Raw genomic sequence first — 19,000 nt, 5'->3', positions numbered from 1 at the left:
TAGGAACCACCTTAACAACTAATTCATATCATCTTATTGATTATGGTTATAGATTCAGTCTCTGCCCATTGAGCTCACTTGTATGATCCACCTATCATGGTCCATGTAAAATCATAATGACCAATCTTTTGAGCCCAATATCTAATTAATGCAAATCCACAATATACATAAATATCTTATAAATATTCCAACAAGACTTATTTGGATTAGCTATAACAAACCTGAACTTATGGAAAATCTCAAATAGCCAAGCTTGGCTATAACTTCTTTTGGTCTATTCAGATTAGCCCAAATATTCAAATTGCCAAATTTTTTTAAAAATAAAATTAATTTTTTAATTTAAAATTAATTATTTTTATATTATAAAAAATTTAAAATATATTTTTGGGATACTTCAAAAATATAAATGGCTTAATTCTTTCAGAAAAAATATGTGGGTCTTAGAATTTAAAAATCAAGATTACAATATATTTTAAATATTTTTATGAGATATTTATATATTAAAAATAATAAAATTATAACACTGTGAACATTTTTTAAATTTTTTTCGAAAGCATATATAATAATGTACTCAAATATATATTCTCCTCGTATAAAATAAACTAAAATTTCAATGATTAATTAATATTTAATATATATTGTATATAATTTTTTAAAAGGTTATTTTTTATTTTAGTTGGCTAAATATTAAAAATAATTTTACAAAGCCTGATCTTAAATTTTTTTCCAAGCTTATTTGGGTTGACCCATCGGGTTTGACTAAAACTCCCAACTCTAGTATGAGGGAATGCTTTTTAAAGTATAAGAATGAGAGTAAGAATGAAAATGTAACTAAAAACAAGAATAAAAATGGGCTTGAAAAGTATGTTTAGTATGACTAAAAATTTTAGAGAGAATTATTAGGAAGTCCTACCATAGAAGGCTAAATGCACTATAGTCCCATAAAATCTACAAATGATATTGAAGTCCCAAGTCTTTAAATTGTAAATAAATTTATATGAAATTACATAAATACCCTTATGCTTTAAGAGGAAAAAGAGCTAAACCAAAGGTCTTAGCTTCTTCAACCTTCTTCTTTTTCCCTGAGGCCCTATTTGGTACATAGCATTGAAGGGTTGGATTTGGAATTGAGATTAGAAAAGCCCAACTTTTCATGTTTCGTATGGATCATTAAGAAAACCAATACCAATCTCAATCCCATCTTTATAAGATTATCCAATACTACTACCCCCATGCTATTGGCAAATCAATCCTAGAATTAATAATATTCAGATAAAATTGCCCTTTACTCATTTCTCTTTCTACCATTCCTTTTATCGCCTTCTGATGGTGTGTTGTCTTCCACTTTTACTCCCTTCTCCCTCTATAGTTGTCTTTCCTTCCTCTAGCATCTTTCACCATGAGAGTAATGTCATTGGTATTAGTTCAAGTTCAACTTTGCCATCAACAGTGATTTAGTTCTAGTTCAAGCAACCTTGCTAACGTTGTGGAAGACCACTATAACTAAAATCAACCAAAAATTAAAGACCTAAACTTTAGGAGACTGGCGAGTAGATTTGCGTTGTTCTTCTTTCATTAACCTTAATTTGGGTGATTTCTCTATGATTTCCTTATATTGATCTTCCTTTAATCCTAGAAGATAAAATACTTGATGAACAAATGCTTCTAAACTACACTAAAATAACATTAATCCATATTTAATTAACAACAACTTCTTCAAAAAGTAGCAAATGAGTATGAGAAGTTGGGAAGTTTGGTTACTAGGGGTGTTTCAGATTTGTTCATACTCGTTTTTTGCTTTTTTAAGAAGTTGTTGTTAATTAAATATGGATTAATGTTATTTTAGTATAGTTTAGAAGCATTGTTCATTAGGTATCTCATCTATCAGAACTAATTTTGACTTACATCATAATGACACAAATGAGGGCAATTATGTCTTTTATATCATTTTTATTTAATTGAAGTTATTTTTTTAATCCCATAACATACTAAACATAATTTTTAAAGTTATTATCATTCCTTACCCTATGCCCAATCCCATTCCCAATCATTTAAAATTTAGTACTTCATACTAAATAAGTCTTAAATTCTTCTTCTTTAACCCACTATTCTTTTTCTATAATAAAGAATTCAACTTTAGTTACTGAGCTATATACCTTATAACCTTAGCTCGTTTCACTTGTGGTATCCAACTATATTGTGTTAGGTTGAAGAATGAAGACATAAAGAGATGTTAGATTATGAATGGGGTAGCCCTTTACTGTAATGCTTACTGGAAATGGAGAAGCTACAATAGCCACCACCGCTGCAGACTCTAAACAAGTATGCACTTATAAATCTTCGACCACTACAATCTCACCTACCTCAAGCTCTATTGCCAAGACATACAACAACCACTATAAGCACGAACATCTCATACCATGCTCTCCCTTGACTATCTCCCTTTAGTTAATGCTAGAAACTATGGCTTGATGGTGGGCTTTTGGTTGTGCATGAGTTAAAGGATGAGGTCATTGGCTTATGGAATTCTAAATGTCTTGAATCAAACTCAACCTGGGCAATCGAACATAATTCTCCAACACTGAGGATGACTTTACGAGCTGGCTCTACCACTAATCTATTCTTGTAAATTTAAGGAAGAAGAAGAAGAAGAAGGATGAAGAAGATGAAGGTATTTTGATAAGCACTTTTTCCTATGAGTGCAATTAAGTAATTACATAGAAAAATTTATTTACAATTTAATGATTTAGGACTTATTATTTGTAGATTTCATAGGACTATAGTGTACTTAACTTTCTAGGGTGAGTCTTCCCATTAAATCTTCTAAAATTTTAATAAAATCATACCTTTTGCTCCTTTGGTGTGTGAGTTTTTATCAGAGAAACAATGCTATAAATTTCAAACCCAAATTGCCCCTGACCTAAATAAAAAAAAGAGAAATAAAAATTAAAGAGCTCATAAGAATATTAATTACAATTAGGGATCTTGAATTATTAAAATCTCAACAATGAACTTTGATCCTTATTTAGAGTTAAAAACCTATGAGTATACAAAATTGCTCTTAAATAAATATGGAAAACAATTGATTAAGTCTCACTTAAAAAATCAAGAAAATACACTATTGAAATTATTATTATAGGTTGGGTATAACATCCCAAAATCTATTTCAAGGATTAATTAAATTAATTTAGAGGTTTAACTAGTCAATTAAGGTAATTGAGGGTTAATTAGAGAGTTGGGATGGCCATTTGGGTTTATTGGACCCTACATGGAACTTAAATTAGGGCCTTAGTATTATATCTCCCTTACTAAATAAAATTAATACTTAAATCTAAGGTAATCAAGGGAATAATCCAAATAAGATTACTAAGTTTTGTAATTTATAAAAATGAGATCCCAAGTTTTCATAGTTTAAAATAAGTCATGATCGTCTATTAAACTTTTAATCAGAGTACAAAAATGTTTCAGAAGTATAGGATACCTCAGAAGAGTGAAATAACTTGAAAACAGTTGAAAAATATCAAAAACTGAAAAATAAAGCAGTGTGCCATGGCTTAGTGCACATACATCGTGGCTGTTCTTCTCTATGCCATGCGTTGTGACGTGTTGCACAATATCAAATAGCATTTTTGCTGTCATTTGATAGAAATTCCAAGCAACTACTGGTGTGCTCCATTTCTCCATCTAACATCTAAATGAAATGATCTAGATGTCCACGAAAAGCTCTTTTCATAAACTAGCTAGTGGCAAGACAAGTCACACAAGGAAGTTAGACACCCGAACACATTTTCACAACTTTTCTCATCTTTCACAACTAAAGGGGTGTCTAAAATTTTATACATGTGTCAAATGTCATTCCTAACACCCAGCCATACTCGTTGGACCTAGGACTATTTGTACAACATACCATATACACATAAATCCAATTACATTAAAATTTCACTCCTCAACCTCTTAATACCAAAAACAAAATGAGGAGATTTTAGCATTGCATTTCATAATAAATCTTCAATATCATGGTTAAATCAATCTTACTACACTTGCACTAGTATTTTGGCCATATTAACATTTACAATTTATCATAAATAACATCTCAAGGCCTAAAATATATTTCAGACATTATAAACAATAATATAATGTAAATGTAAGCAAAATACACCCTAATTGGCAATATACTTATCCATTACACAAAATAATTAAAGATGAGAGGCTTTATAGTAAGAACCCTAGATTTTTAAGCCTTCAGAAGCTTTTCTCTTTCCACACCAAAACTAGAGCCTATAAAATATTGAAATATAGGGGTAAGTCTAGCCACTCAATAACTAAGGTATACCTACTTTATATAGTTGTATATCAATTGAAACAACACTTATAAATATGAGTTAGTTATTCAAAGGTATCAATTACATATGACACAACTTATATTTTCACAATTTGATATATATAATCAAATTCCTCATTTCAATCACAGAGTGTATTGTCACAAGATACACAAATGTATGACAATGACTTAACTCATCACCTCAATTCACTTGCCAATACAATGGCGCAACCTTTATCACAAATTGCTATAAACTTAGTAACCATGTAACACGTCAGATAAATACTCATACATGATCAAACCATCCTTATACCCTCCTTAGTTCCTCTGACTGGAATTGTGGGCTATAATATCAAATAGAGCTTCATCTATGTAACTGATTACTTAAACTCATCAATTATGAGGTATGGCCTAGCCAAAGATCACAAAACTCACTCTTGAATTGCGGTTTCTCATACTCTTAAATCTCTGGAATGTTATATACCCTAAGCTAGTCTCCTTGATAAATAAGTAGAGTTATTTAGGTTTTAGTCCCTCAACAAATAGTAAGATAAGGCTTAGCCCTTGTGCACCAAAAGGCAACCATAAGTACCATATATATTTTATTTACTCCTCTCCCTAAATGAACTCTCAGTAACTGATCATGTAATGTATGATGCTCCCTTATTTCATAATTTCACTAATTTAGTATTAATACATTGGGCTTACAATTATATGCTACTCAAGTGAGCATTAATATTATTTTCTCAAAACCCTTTCAACTCAACTCTCAATCACAAAACACATTCCCAACCCTCATCTAGCAACAATATAGTATTCACATTTCAATGCACCCATACAATCATAACATCAAATATCACATTTCTCATTTCAATTATATATCAACATTTTAACATTATTTTGAGTTTAACTCTACATTATGGGCAAATCAAAGTCAATACACTTACAACAAGCTTATAGCATGTTTCTACATTTACACACTTCAATTATATATGCAAACAAATCTATTTTCACATAAAAATTCAATTAATAGACAACTACCTAATGTAAGGCTCCCTCAGTTACCTCAAACCTTTGAGAAATCAAAGGTTTAGCCCTTAATATAAGATTTCAAACTTGTTTTCCTAAGCCAAATTGGTGCTTGAATGATTAATCTACAATTAATCATGTCTAACTCATCAATATTATCAAATACACGCTTCCAAACTCTCATCTTACATTTCTAAAATACCCAATACTCTTATTTCTTACATATAGGTTTATCTATTAGGTTTATTAACTCTCTTTAGTCCTAATAGTTTCATTAAACTCCTACATTTTCATTAATGGCTACCTAACCAAGTCTATCTACCATAATAAATGGCATTTTTAGCTATTAATGAGCTCATAACTATTAAAATATGTAAACTTATTATCCTCAAGTTTAAATACCTTAAACAACTTCTATTAACTCTATTTGAGTTAAGAGATTTAGACCCATAACCTAAATGGACCAAAAATTATCTCTCATTATCAAACCCTAAACCAAATCTTTAAGAAAATGGAAGAGAAAGGAGGAAGGGGTTTATAAATCTTATCTTAGGTGATTTAGAGCTTTAAACCCTCTAAAATTTGTCCCAAAATTGTGCCCTAGCAAAGCCCTCTTCATCCTCTTTGTTTCTTTCCCAACCCTTCTTTCTTTCCTTTGTTTTTTTGTATCAGAATAACGACTAAATTGTGCAAAAATTGTACAATACGCTATGGTGCCTATCCCCACACACCACAGCATGCAATACAAAGGAGATTTCTTCTGTGTTTTGGCTTTATGCGCCACGACATACCATGTATATACCATGGTATATGACACAGAGGCTTTCTTCCTTTGTTTTTCACCTCTTTTAATGCCTAAGTGGCCCCATTTTACTTTAGACCTAACTTTATGACTAAAATCAAACCAAAAACTTAGTCCCCTCTAACCATATATCACATAATTTTCACTTATTTATGCTTACTTATTTAATTGTCAAGAGTTAAATTTTTGAGATGTTATGCTTAAGAGCTATTGGGTTGTCTTGGGCCCAATTTAATTGTCTTAAGTAAGAGTTTACATTTTTGGTGATTCACTATAATGAATGGCATAACTCATCGCAGCAAGCGAGATGAATTTTAAAATCTACAAAATGCATATCGGATAAAAAATAGTAGAGAGTTTGAGAGAGAAAACCAACGAAAGATGTGCGGCTCTATTAGGGATTGAGTTTTAGAGGTGCTTGAAGGTGATTTTAGGCTATTTACACCTAAGGTAAGTGTTCTTCCTCCTTCTTCCCTTTTTTTTACACTTTTTCATAGAGGTTTTTGGGCTTGGGAAGGGCTATCTGAAGATGAAAGCTATGTTCCTCCACTCTAATGACCCTAATGGAGTTTAAGAGTGTTGTTCTTAGTTGCCAATCATTGGTTTTAATTAATGGCATGGATTATTAGTGTTAATGACAGATTTAGGAATAACCCTAATACTACTTAGCCTAGATAAAGCTAATGGTAAAGTTTAACAATGTTAATTAAGTTTAATAGAGGTTAAATAAGCTAATGCAAGTTTAAAATGAGATTGTTTATTCTCAAAAATTCTAATTAAGGTCTTAGGCCTTAATCACAATTAAGAGCTAATTAATGACAATTAGTCATTAATAAAGTTTGTTAATCCTAAATTTGTAGATTAACTCCTCTTGGAGTCCGTGGAATGTTTGTGAGCTTTCTCAAAATCTAAATTTATACTCTTGTTGTAGTAAACCAAGAGTTAAGGTAACTGATAGTCAAATTCTAGTATATATTTATATATACAAGTATGAGCTTGATTGATCATGGTATGTGAATGAATGGCTTTATGGTATGCTATTGAAAATAGATATGTGAACAAGGCTTGGGGTTTATGATATGACTTATAAATGGATGAGTATGTATCACTTGATTGAATGAGTTCAATATTGGTTGTTTAAGCATGAATTGTTAATAATGATGTGATTGGATGTAATTTATTTAATATGACCAAGCATAAGGATGATTAAAATATGAGTTAAGTATGGCTTTGGCTATAACATGTCATTGTGCATGAATGTTGATCATGATTGCATAGCATATTATGATAATGAAAATGTGGTTAAAGGAGATTTATTAAACGTGACTATGGATTTATAATCTATAAACAAGAAAATTATTATCTAGATTTATGAGCATGATTACAACTATGAAAATTGTCATTGCATGGATTTTCATGATTATGGATGATTGGGAGCTTACTTGAGAGAGTAGGGTGTTATGAAAATTCACGTGGTACTCATTAGCACTACGAGGCCTTGTGTTTTGGTTCTTGATTATTACTTTAGATTAGGTATTACCTTGGACTGGGCAAAATGACACCCATGAGTTCAGAATGGGGAACTCTATGGTTTGAGAGTAAGTATAAGGCCTTGGCTGGGTCACTCCTCACAATTAGAGAGTAAAGCTAATTCAGTTATATAGGTTAGTCTTATATGATTTAATAGCTCATAGATTTAGTCAGAAAATATAAGGAGAATAATAATAGTGAAACATGATCATACATAATTATCATCATTTATTGCACATGTTTTGTGATCTTGAACTTATATTTTTATATCATTAAGATATATGTTGAATAACTATGAAATTTTTAAATGTGATTGTATGCTTAAACAACTTTTATGTGTCACATGTTCATGTGCTTGATTACTAAGATTATATAATCTCACTCCTATGGTTTAATACTTTCTAAGTGACATTTAAATTCAAGTGAGAAGCAAAGGGGAAGCAGGAAGCTAGAGACAATTAGCATGTTGTAATGTTTATAGATAATTTTCTTAATTGTAATTTAATAGTTTATTGCCAACATTAGGGGTCATTTGTATAGATTTAATTGTCACTTGCATATAAGCCTATTTTGTAGACTTAGCAATTGTTGTTGTTAGTCTTACAATGCTTTAAAATGGGCCAATGGTACAAGTGTGGGTTATTGTGGCTTGAATATGGGTAGACTAGTCTATTCTCCTAGTTGATGGTAAGCCGTAGGAAGTGAAACAAAAATGCTTAGGCTTATGGATGCGAGTTTAATGTTAATCATATGTAGTTATGCATATTATGAGATAGTGTATATGTTTAATTATTCATGCATAAACAATTGTATTGTTATGGCTAATGGCTTAATGTTTGGGTTAAAGACACTTAGGGATTTAGAGTAGTAAGACATATCTTCTTTTCTATCATCATGGGTGTCTAGATTTCCCATTTACTACTGGATGATGGATAGGCTAGTGTTATTAGCTAGTTTACTTCTTTATCTGCGTGTTGATGCTTGGATCACCTCAATTGAAGGTTTGAGATGAAAGTTAGACGCCCCAAAAGTTGGATTTTACATGCTGTCTTTTCTACACTGTCATGATCTATTAGTCGGGGTGGACGCCTTTGTTAGCTATGGCAAATGATACCTTAAGTGTCAGCCATGACAGATGGTGAGTTTGGTTTTAGCAAGTAGCCTCTATACTACAAGCTATGACAAATGTGACTTTGGATATGGCGGATAGTTTAGTTTTATGAAAAAGACTTTTTAAACCCTATTTTAAATGGTTTTTAACACTCAACTACTTTTCCAAGTTTTTGTAACTTTATGTACTCTAATCTTCATTGTCTTCAAGAGCCTTATATTATTATCTTCAAATTTAAAATATTTTTATTTTGGCATCTCATTTGCTCAAAAGTATCTCTTTATTAATTTTTGAAGTTTTCAAATAATCAAGGTTAATCCTATCCTCCCTTGGTATCTTCTTTAATTAAATTATTGACTTTTGGGATTGTGGTTCTTTGTGATTAATGTTGAAGGACATTACATTAGGACTATTGTTAATCTCATTGGAAAAACCAGAATTCACACTTAGGAATGAGATTAATAATAGGCTCAACCTATAATAGTTATTTCAGTAGTTTTAATCCATAACACTTGGAATTTTGGTTTTCTCAATTAAGGTTAACAATAGTCCCAATTCATGATACTAATTTTGATAATGTCATTTCTTAATTTTTCAAGTGGTTTACATATACCTTGACAAGTATAAAAATTCACAGGTGATTGATTTCATATTCAGAAGTAACTTTGATAAATTTCTAAGTGACTATTGATATTTACAAGTGTCTTTCAAAAGTTTTACAATTGAATTTTAGTTTTATATTGAGAAACAATTTATTCATGCAAATTTTAGTTTTTCCAACTAAGATTAAGAATAATCTCAACCTATAATAGTAATTTTAGCATTATCTTTTCTTGATTTTTCAAACAAGACTCAAGGGTAATTTGTAAACCCATGCATGCATGTTTTTAATTCTAAGTAAGGACCATGATCCATTAGTGAAATTTCAATAATTCAATTCTCTAATTATAATTATTGGTCTTGTAGAGTTCTTAATTGTCATTTTTAAAAAAGATAAAGAAAAAACCCCACACTACTACAGCAACCCTTTGGCTCACTCCATTTCTTCCCACAATCAGCCGAAGGCATCGAGTAAGCTCAATCTCATCATCATCCTATATGAGGCATACCCAGGAAGGTACAAAACTTTCGAACCCTTTCTCTACTTCGTCGATCCAGTGTCCTGCTTTCTTCGTTGACATCGTTTCTTCTCCAGCATCATTTTTTTTTTTTTGGTTCGACTACTCCCACTCTAATTGATACTTAATGATGAAAAGAATATAGAAAGTTGAGAGGAGCTCCACAAAGCTATTTCTTGTTGTTTGTGCTTTTAAGTCCTATCAAAGAGATGAACAGCAATTTGGTTAATGCTGATTAAAATGCAATGTTTTGGTATTTTATTGTCCTCATAACCTCATTCCTCAGTTTGTCTTCATTTTCGCACCTAGATCTCACTCACGCTGGTCATTTTTTTTCTCCTCCTCCTTCGTGCTTGTTTTCTCACTCTGAATCTTGAAGCAATTCTCACTCACGGCATCACTGAAACTACGGTTAGGTTGACTTGTTATTAATTTATATAAAAAAAATTCAATTTAGGTCAACTAAAATAAACTCAAAAGTCTTAAGTATTATTGTATTAGGACCAAGTTAAATTATATGAGCTTATTTTTATGTTCACGTACATTCTGTCTGAATGGCATTATGATTTGAGGTTTTTTTTAAAACAACTCAAAACCTAAGGTTCATTAGCCCCTAGCATGCTTCCTGGGTCTATTATCCCTTCCGAGCATGACTCTAAGCGCAAGTCTCTGAATAGATTGTGTTTTCCAGACGAAAGGAATTTCCAAATGTTTCCAAATAGAGAAATGGAGAACATTTCAACTTACCGGCTGACCATGACTTTTATTTATAAACTTAAATTTACGATATTTATAATTTAACCCCTCAACATATTATAAATATTACTTGATTCGCTACATATTAATTCCATAACAATTACACCAAAGTTTTAAATATTTAATTTAAATAAATCAGTTTATTTCAGTTTAATTAAATAATGGCCACACATTTTTAATATTTATATGTCTGGCCCCCCACATGTTGAATTTTATTTCTGACAGCTTCTTGCTCTTCCTAAATTCATAAGTCATGCTGCATAGTTACAACACTACCGGTAACACTTTCTAGTTTTTACGCTAGTTGCTTTTGAACCTGTGTAAAAAGAAATTTCTATGAGAAACATTTTCCAAATTGAGTTAGGAGCCTCCTGGTTGTCGGAGAAATTTTTCTTTTCGTTGTCCCATATGGCCCAATTGGGTGACAAAGAAATCTGATCTTTTTTTTAACTGATGGGCCTATAGTTTGAGCCCAAATTTCTGATGCTTCCTTTGACAAGTTGGTGTGATCTCCTCTTGGGCTTTGTGATTATCATTTTGGGCTGATTGTTTTTTGTTTTTGCATTTTCTGAGTTAAATGACCCTCGAAGCTTTTGCTTCGTGAATCGTGATTTTCTTCTCGCGCGCTCAGCTCTATCCTTTCTCCTACACTTCCGAGATTTTTCAGGATGAACGTGTTGTTGTCGAGTCTGGTTAGGAAGCTTCTGTAATCCACTGTTCGTATGATTCTAGCGGCCATATCTGCCGCAAGAAGGTCAGGGATTTTATCCGTTGGAAGTGGCCTCGGATTGCGCGCGCGTTGTGGCCGGTGGACAAGCATCCATTCTCCAAATTCTTCCGCCGGTGAATTACCGTGGGATTTTTCCGGTGACGTATTTGATGGCTTGAACTGGTTTTTGTTTATTTTCTGTGGTGGGTTTCGATTTTTAGTTTTCATTCGATGGTGGTTAAATATTTTCGTCTCTGTGGCTTTGGGCTTCCCTATCTTCATATTTCCGCAGATTTTTTGGGTCATAGGGGCAATTGGTTTTGTTATGCCCGTAATATCCGCAGCCACAGAACATTAAGTTGAGGCTCTCATACTCAACATTATAGTAGATGATCACCAATCAATAGCCTGGGGACAAGCTTCTTTTTGAGATCCACCTTTCCTCCAATACGAGCTTATGCCACTCATTCGGTCTTTCCTGCTTCTTTTTCGGATTCATTGAGGTTGTGGGTGTCCATTTTTAGTGTTCTCTTTTTGAACGAGGATATAATGATCTAGATAACTCATGGTCCTCTATTAAAAATTCTTTTGCAGTGTTGTGGGTCATCAGCTCTAACAATGTAATAATTGTGAATCAGTTCGACATCTTAGTTAACATGGGTTTAAGAGATTTTGGGTTGAGTTTAATTCCTGGAGTGGTAATGACCAAAGCCTCTTTCCATGGTTGACATATCTGTTTCCATTCTTCATTAGTTATAGGAGCCATAGGACACTAGTCCATCAGGTTTTTGGTTTCTTCTGATGGGGACCATTCCCTTTTCAATTTCTTCGACAAGCAATTTACCCACATGGGTAGTATTATGAGTTTCACTAATCCCAAAGCATCCGTTGTATCCAATCAGTCAGTCTTTGTAAGAGATTGAAGCTTCGATTGCTTTCATTTCATTGTTCAGATTATTGTTGCTGGTTTTTTATGTTTCTGCTTATGATATTTCTGCTTAAAATTCCGAAGGGTTGATCTGCTGTGCTAGTATTGAGGTTGTTGCCATTTGCTCTTGTTGTTTCCGTTTGAATATCCATGTGCTGATCTGTCGTGGGAGCTTTCAGTTTGAGTGCTTTTTTTTTTTTTTTGGTGGCTAATGAGATCCTCTTCCTCCTTTGAAGCAGGAAAGTTCTTGTTGGCTGGTGTATTGTTGGTGGTTGTGAAGATCATTGTGCAAAGAACAGGGGAAGAGCCTGGGAAACCCGAGGACCAGAAGCCGAAGCTTCTCTCTAAAGGAGCTGGAGAGAAGATAGAGTTTCTCACTCTAAGCTTCTATGATTGGATGTGTCAAAACGTTTTTTTTTTTTTCCTTAAAAAAAACAAACAGATAAAAAAGTTTATCTAACCATAGTCAACCCTAATACAAACTAGTTTAAATATTTAAATTATTAAATATTATTTTTATTTTGTCTTTTCTTTTTAGTCAATTTCAATTTTTATTTTGAAAAATTAATATTTTAAAATTTTATCTTATTTTAATTTTATTTTATTATTAATAAAATAGAATTTGAGTATGTGAGCTTAGTTCGGATTTCTTCAAATTTGTTTAGCTAGCCTGAATAATTTTGAAGTAATTTTTTTTTTTTAAACCTCAAGTTTGAGTCTAAGATTTTTCGAATTTATTCCGTCATAAGAGTTACCAGCGCTCTACTGAAAACCAAATCTCTGGGCAGTGCACTGTTTTTTTTTTTTTAATGCGAACGGAAAACATGCTCTGGGCAGTGCACTCTGCACTCTAATTAGTCCAAAACATGCAAAAGCCACCAACATTGTATTTTTCCACTTGGGTTCATTCGTAAGCTTTACCTACGAAGAAAAACCCCTTGCAAGTTTCAAATCCGCGAAGCCGAATGTATCTATATCAGTATTTGTATATGATGAAGTCCATGCACAACTTGGAATTTGCAGTATTATTTTCTCATCTCCCTAAACTCAAAACCGCTGCTTTCAATTCGTGGGCTCCTGATTCTCTCTTCTGCAATAATCCAGTTCGCATTCTAAATCATCCCCAACTAACTTCGGTTCCTCTTTCACTATGTAGCTTCATTTGTTCATTTCAATATCGATACTTGCAAATGGAGGCGTCTGCTTCTCCGTCGGGTGAGATTCACGCGATAGTTGGTCCGATGCTCTCCGTCAAAGGAATTCAGATAAAGGATAATAACGGCAGGTAAACATATGCTTCAATTATCTTCATATTTTATTTTATGATTGTGTTCTCTTGCTTGAATTCTCTTTGCACATCTTGGGTAATGCTTATATACACACAAATGGGAGGTTTGCGGTAAGTAGGCTTTTTTTTTTTTTTTTTTTGGGAAGTTTAGGATTACTATTTAACAAATGGTTTTTCTAATGTAACTTGCCGTAAATAGATGCCTTGTTTTCGTAAAGGCAAAATTATTGAAAGTTCAAAAATGTGATATTCAAATCCATCTTGTAATTGTGGCCCTTTTTAAATATATATATCATGTAATTTACTTGTCTGAGTGGGAAAACTTCTGCTTTGGCCATGTTTGCGATCGTCACTGGGCAGATATTACCAGTTTACAGGTCAAGCCTCACAAAAACGGCCCCAACTTAGATAAAGTTTTAAAAGGTCTGTGTATATCTGGAAGGTTGGCAGAAGCCATTGGCCTTTTGTGTCGCACAGGATTAGCAGTGCACTCAAGAACCTATTCCCTTCTGCTGCAGGAAGGCATATCAAGGAAAGAATACAAAAAAGCCAGAAGAATCCATGCACAAATGATTGTAGTTGGATATGTTCCAAATGAATACTTAAAGATCAAATTGTTGATATTATATGTCAAATCAGGATACCTAGAAACTGCCAGCATTTTGTTTAATAATTTGGCAGGGAAGAGCTTAGTTTCATGGAATGCAATCATTGCTGGATACATCCAAAAGGGCCTCGTAGAAGTGGGATTGGAATTTTTCTATTCGATGAGACAGTCTGGCATGAGACCAGATCAGTATACCTTTGCATCAGTTTTTAGAGCCTGTGCAACCTTGGCTGCACTAGAACCTGGGAAGCAAGCCCATGCTGTGATGATCAAGTGTCAAATTAGGGACAATGTAGTTGTCAACAGTGCCCTTATTGACATGTATTTCAAATGCAGTTGTATCTGTGATGGGCAGCTTCTTTTTAATAAGTGTTTAAGCAGAAATACCATTACTTGGACTGCTCTAATATCTGGTTTTGGTCTGCATGGAAGGGTTTTAGAAGTTATAGAAGCTTTTCATAAAATGATATCAGAAGGTTTTAGACCAAACTATGTTACTTTCCTTGCTGTTTTGTCTGCTTGTAGTCATGGTGGTTTGATTGATGAGGGATGGAAATATTTTCTATCAATGACAAGAGAGTATGAAATTCTGCCACGAGGGCAGCATTATGCAACAATGGTTGACCTTTTAGGGCGTGCTGGGAAGTTAAAAGAAGCTTACGAATTTGTCCTGAATTCACCTTTTAAAGAACACGCTGCAGTATGGGGTGCTTTGATTGGGGCTTGTAAGATTCATGGAGACATGGACTTGTTAAAGGTCGCGTCAAAGAAATTCTTTGAATTAGAACCTGTAAATGCTGGAAAACATGTTCTCATGGCTAATGCATATGCGCACTCGGGGCTGTGGGACAATGTAGAGGAGGTTAGGGCTATAATGAGGAAATCAGGGATGGCAAAGGAGCCTGGTTACAGCAGGATAGAGGTTCAGCGAGAGGTTTTCTTCTTCTATATGGGTGATACATATCATCATCAATCGCATGAGATTTATAAGGTTATTAAAGAGATGACATGCATCCTAATGGATGCAGACTATTTGCCTGATATAAGCGGAACCTAGTACAAATATGCGTTATTAAAGAATCAGGGGGAGGAAAAACTTGCTGGTTCAAGTTTATCTTGTTTCGATATATGTAATTCAGCTTGCCCGTAAAAGTTCAGGTATGATATTTTAGGAATTTAAACAAAGTCTTGCATGCAAAGAAAGTTCCTTAACTCAGATTGAAAATTCCCAGTGAAACAGACAAAACCGAAACATTTAGGATCTTCACTATTGTCGTGTATAATATAGTTTTTGGCGTAGGAATACTTTGCTTTTTTTTTGTTGGGGGGTAACTGTAAGTTATTTGGAGGTTGGGTGCCAGGGGTAGCTAATATGTGACGTTTTGTAAACCAGTATAAAGTATTGATGAGAAGACCAAAAGCACAGTTTATTTATTTATGTTTGTCTTGTGAAAATACACTTATATGTTATTGTTAATAGTTGAATCTTAACTTATTAAATTTTGAAGGAAATTATAATAAAAAAATAAAAGTTAAGGCTCAACTTTTAACAATATATATGTGTTTTTCACAACAATATTTGATACTTTATTGTGATAAATTCTTTTGAGAGGATCTTAAATGTCATTCTCCCAAAAAACTATTTTGAATTAAGATTAGTGGGGAGAAAATGTTTATACTTTGAAGTGAAAGAGTAAACTACTGTGCTAATGGTCAAAAGCGAGAGGTTACTTCTTCTCTGCGATTCCATTGCTGTGATGAATGGCAATGAGATCTAAGGATTCCATGCCCCACTTAAATGAAAAGGGGAGCACTTAAGGAGCAATGTAGAGGATCCTTCAATCTTTCAGCCTACATCTCATGTGCTTACACAACTGAAAAATGTAGAGGTAGAACAATTACAAGCTCGAGGAATCTTTTTCTTAGGCGATAATTTTTCCATCTTTGTTGAGATTAACTTTTCTAACATTCCACTTTAGATGATGAGGCAAGTGATGACGCATATGATGATGTAGATGAAAGAACTATTATTGAATTTCCTTGCACGACCAGGATAGAGGAAAAAGAGGGAACAAATATGTATAGCATGACTGGGATGAGAAAGAGGAGGGAGATTTTAAAGTGAAGAAGCATGAAGTACACACGTATGAGAAAGAATAAGCCGAATCGAAAGCCATGAAGCCGTTACTATTCATAAAATGAGCTTGGAGTCGATGTTATTCATGGTTGTAAGTCATTATCTTTCAGTATATATTAATATATTGATGAAACAATTTGTTGATTACACACACACACGCGTGCATATATAGAATTAACACACTTGTGTGCGCGCATGTACATGTATGTGCCTCCCAAAATTTTAAAAATTGACATCCTACGTATCACGTCCATCCGATCCAAGTATTCATATTAGTGTCACGGACAAAATAACATACACATCTCATGAACAACAAAAACTTCATTACCCTAAATTATAAATAGAAAAATTATTTATAAATATTGTAATTATTGTCATACTATCATTATGGCTATATAAGCAAAGCCACCAAACTACATCTTTTCTCTTATAAATTTCAATAATTTTTAAAACCTAAATTTAAACCATATAACTCAAATTACATGATCCACATTCGCATTATCCAGTCTTGATTTTTTGTTTAAAAAAAAATCCTCAAGCCTTGTGAAGCATCTTAAAGCAAAAATTTTGATCCTTTTTACAACCACACCGAATGGACTATTTCTTACCCATATTTTTTTATTTTGTACTTATTTAGTATATTTGTTCCATTTTTTTTAATGTGGTTAATCGGTTTCTCACTTTTGCATTCAATATTGGTAAACTTGAAAAAACAATGGGAAACTATGTATACGTCCTGCGGAGCAAATTTATTTACCAATAAGTTCACAAAATTTGAAAACTACAGTCAAGTTTCTTAGGACCTGAGTGTAATTTGAAATTAGGCTATAAAAATAATAATACTCCTATTAAAATATTATATCAATCAAATAATTAATTTACAACTACTTCATCAGCAATTTATAATTTTAATTTTAATTTTTTTAACTGTAACTTTACATATCTAATAGTTAGACAATCATATGTTATTAACAAAGTTTAATATTAATTATTCTGCAATTATTTTATTAATATCTTACAATTATAACTTCAATTTTTCACAACCATAACTTTACATGTTCAATAGTTAAACTGATCAATTTAATTATTAGATATGTAAAGTCACAATTGTAAAAAGTAAAAGTTGTTGTTGTAAAATCTTGATGAAGTAGTTATAAATTATTTGACTAATCTAATGTATATATGTTTAATAGAGTCATTATTATTTTTTTATCTTAATTTAAATTACACTTAGGTCCAAGGGACCTAGTTGTGGTTTCTGAACTTCATGAGATTTATTTGTAAATAAGTTTACTTCATGAACTTATATGTAATTTTTTTTCAAAAAATTGTTAATTTTCATACAGAATTAGTGTATTTTCAGTCCTCTTTAATTCTTATGAAAAGGTGAAAATGTCTTAAAAATAGACCCGCACAGTGGAAGTTCAAATTAGTCGGCAGGTGATAATATTCTCAGTTTTCCAAAATAGCAAGCGATAGGGTCAAAAAAGGTAGGGACAAAGAATATGCTGTGAAAACAAATATTATATCAAATTAAATCGTTTAATGCATTTTGAAATAATATTTGATGAGAATGTCGAGTTATAAAAATGTTGACAAACTATATGTAGCATCAATTCTAGAATTTGAACCTGTGTCCTACCAACTACTTAGCATCGTGACCAACTTTCGTTAGCATCAATTTAGCAACTTTTAAACAATACATTTTCAAATTAAATGGCAATTGGATAGAAGAAACAAAAATAAAATAATAAATAATCAACTGAAAAATAAAATAATGAAAAGTACATAAGGGGGCAAAACGGTGCTGTACTGAGTAATAAAAGTAGATAAAAGGGTCATAATTGGTTTTGATTTGCACATGATAATAGATCCATCAAAATTCTCAGCTAAGAAATTATCAATTGAGTAATGTGAGTTTTCAATGGGATAATACTAGAATTTAGGTATATCGTGCATTTGATTTACAAATTAAAGGCACTAAAATTTTGCAAAAAGTAAATTAAATTTTAGTCATTGATTGAGTACTGTGAGTGTTCATTGGCGCAAAAAAAAATTGTTTTACCCAGTAATGAAAACTATATAGTATAAGTGTATAAAAATAAAATTTCTATTAAATTGTGATAGTAAAATATTTGAAATTAATATTTATATACATAATAAATGATCACCCAATAAATGGATTGCAATGTTATTGAAGTACAAAGCCTAATTTGAATTTAGGATTTCAAAACTAGCATAGTCAGAACAATGTTTTTTAACCAACAAAGGTTGGTATAATTAGTAAAAATTTGGTTCACAATTCATAAGATTATAAGTTTGGCAATGTGAGCACTTCATTGTTAAGCAATATATAAATACCTTTATAACAGCTCTTTCATCCTGAAGATATGACCTAGCACCCGTAAATCCCTAAAACCTAACAGAATTAATTAAACCTGAACCCGTAAATCACTTCATTGTTGAGGTTTAATTTTTACTACCAAATTTTTTTGTGAAATATCATAACAGAATTAATTAGGTGAGAATTTGATTTGAACAAGTAACTATAAAGTTTGAGCACGTTCTTTTTAATTACAGTCAACTAGCAGTAGACGGGAAAATATTGCAGCTCAGCTCCATAAATGCAAAATAATATCAATAATAAATTAAACCTCAACATTA

The 19,000-nt window shown here is 32.3% G+C and overlaps 1 protein-coding gene across 7 annotated transcripts; it reads left to right on the top strand.

Moving 5' to 3' along the window:
• The first annotated feature begins 11,274 nt into the window (after positions 1–11,274).
• LOC129306012 (pentatricopeptide repeat-containing protein At4g16470) lies at positions 11,275–16,589 on the top strand. Of its 7 annotated transcripts, none has more exons than XR_008592099.1 (4): positions 11,275–11,534; positions 12,544–13,589; positions 13,963–15,357; positions 16,252–16,589. XR_008592099.1 is itself a non-coding variant. In XM_054946305.1 (4 exons), exons 2-4 carry the CDS (start codon positions 13,270–13,272, stop codon positions 15,254–15,256), a joined length of 1,527 nt encoding a protein of 508 aa, XP_054802280.1. In that variant the 5' UTR covers positions 11,275–11,534; positions 12,544–13,269; the 3' UTR covers positions 15,257–16,589. The 7 variants fall into 7 exon arrangements, 4 of the variants coding, with proteins under 4 accessions (XP_054802280.1, XP_054802277.1, XP_054802278.1 ...); XR_008592098.1 differs by having other exon boundaries at positions 16,179–16,589; XR_008592097.1 differs by having other exon boundaries at positions 13,963–16,088; positions 16,179–16,589.
• The last annotated feature ends 2,411 nt before the right edge of the window (positions 16,590–19,000 follow it).

This window comes from Prosopis cineraria, unplaced genomic scaffold, assembly GCF_029017545.1.
Source record: "Prosopis cineraria cultivar Desert tree isolate PC_DT_omini unplaced genomic scaffold, ASM2901754v1 PC3, whole genome shotgun sequence".
Lineage (NCBI taxonomy): Eukaryota > Viridiplantae > Streptophyta > Magnoliopsida > Fabales > Fabaceae > Prosopis > Prosopis cineraria.
Note: the sequence above shows the minus strand (reverse complement) of the source record. Positions and strands in the feature narration are given on the sequence as shown.

Bases quoted from the DNA above. Each gene is read 5' to 3' on its own strand.
- LOC129306012 (XM_054946302.1), top strand. From the start codon at position 13,270: ATGTATCTATATCAGTATTTGTATATGATGAAGTCCATGCACAACTTG. The intron at 13,590-13,962 runs GTAAACATATGC...AGATATTACCAG, and splicing joins ATAAAGGATAATAACGGCAG to TTTACAGGTCAAGCCTCACA.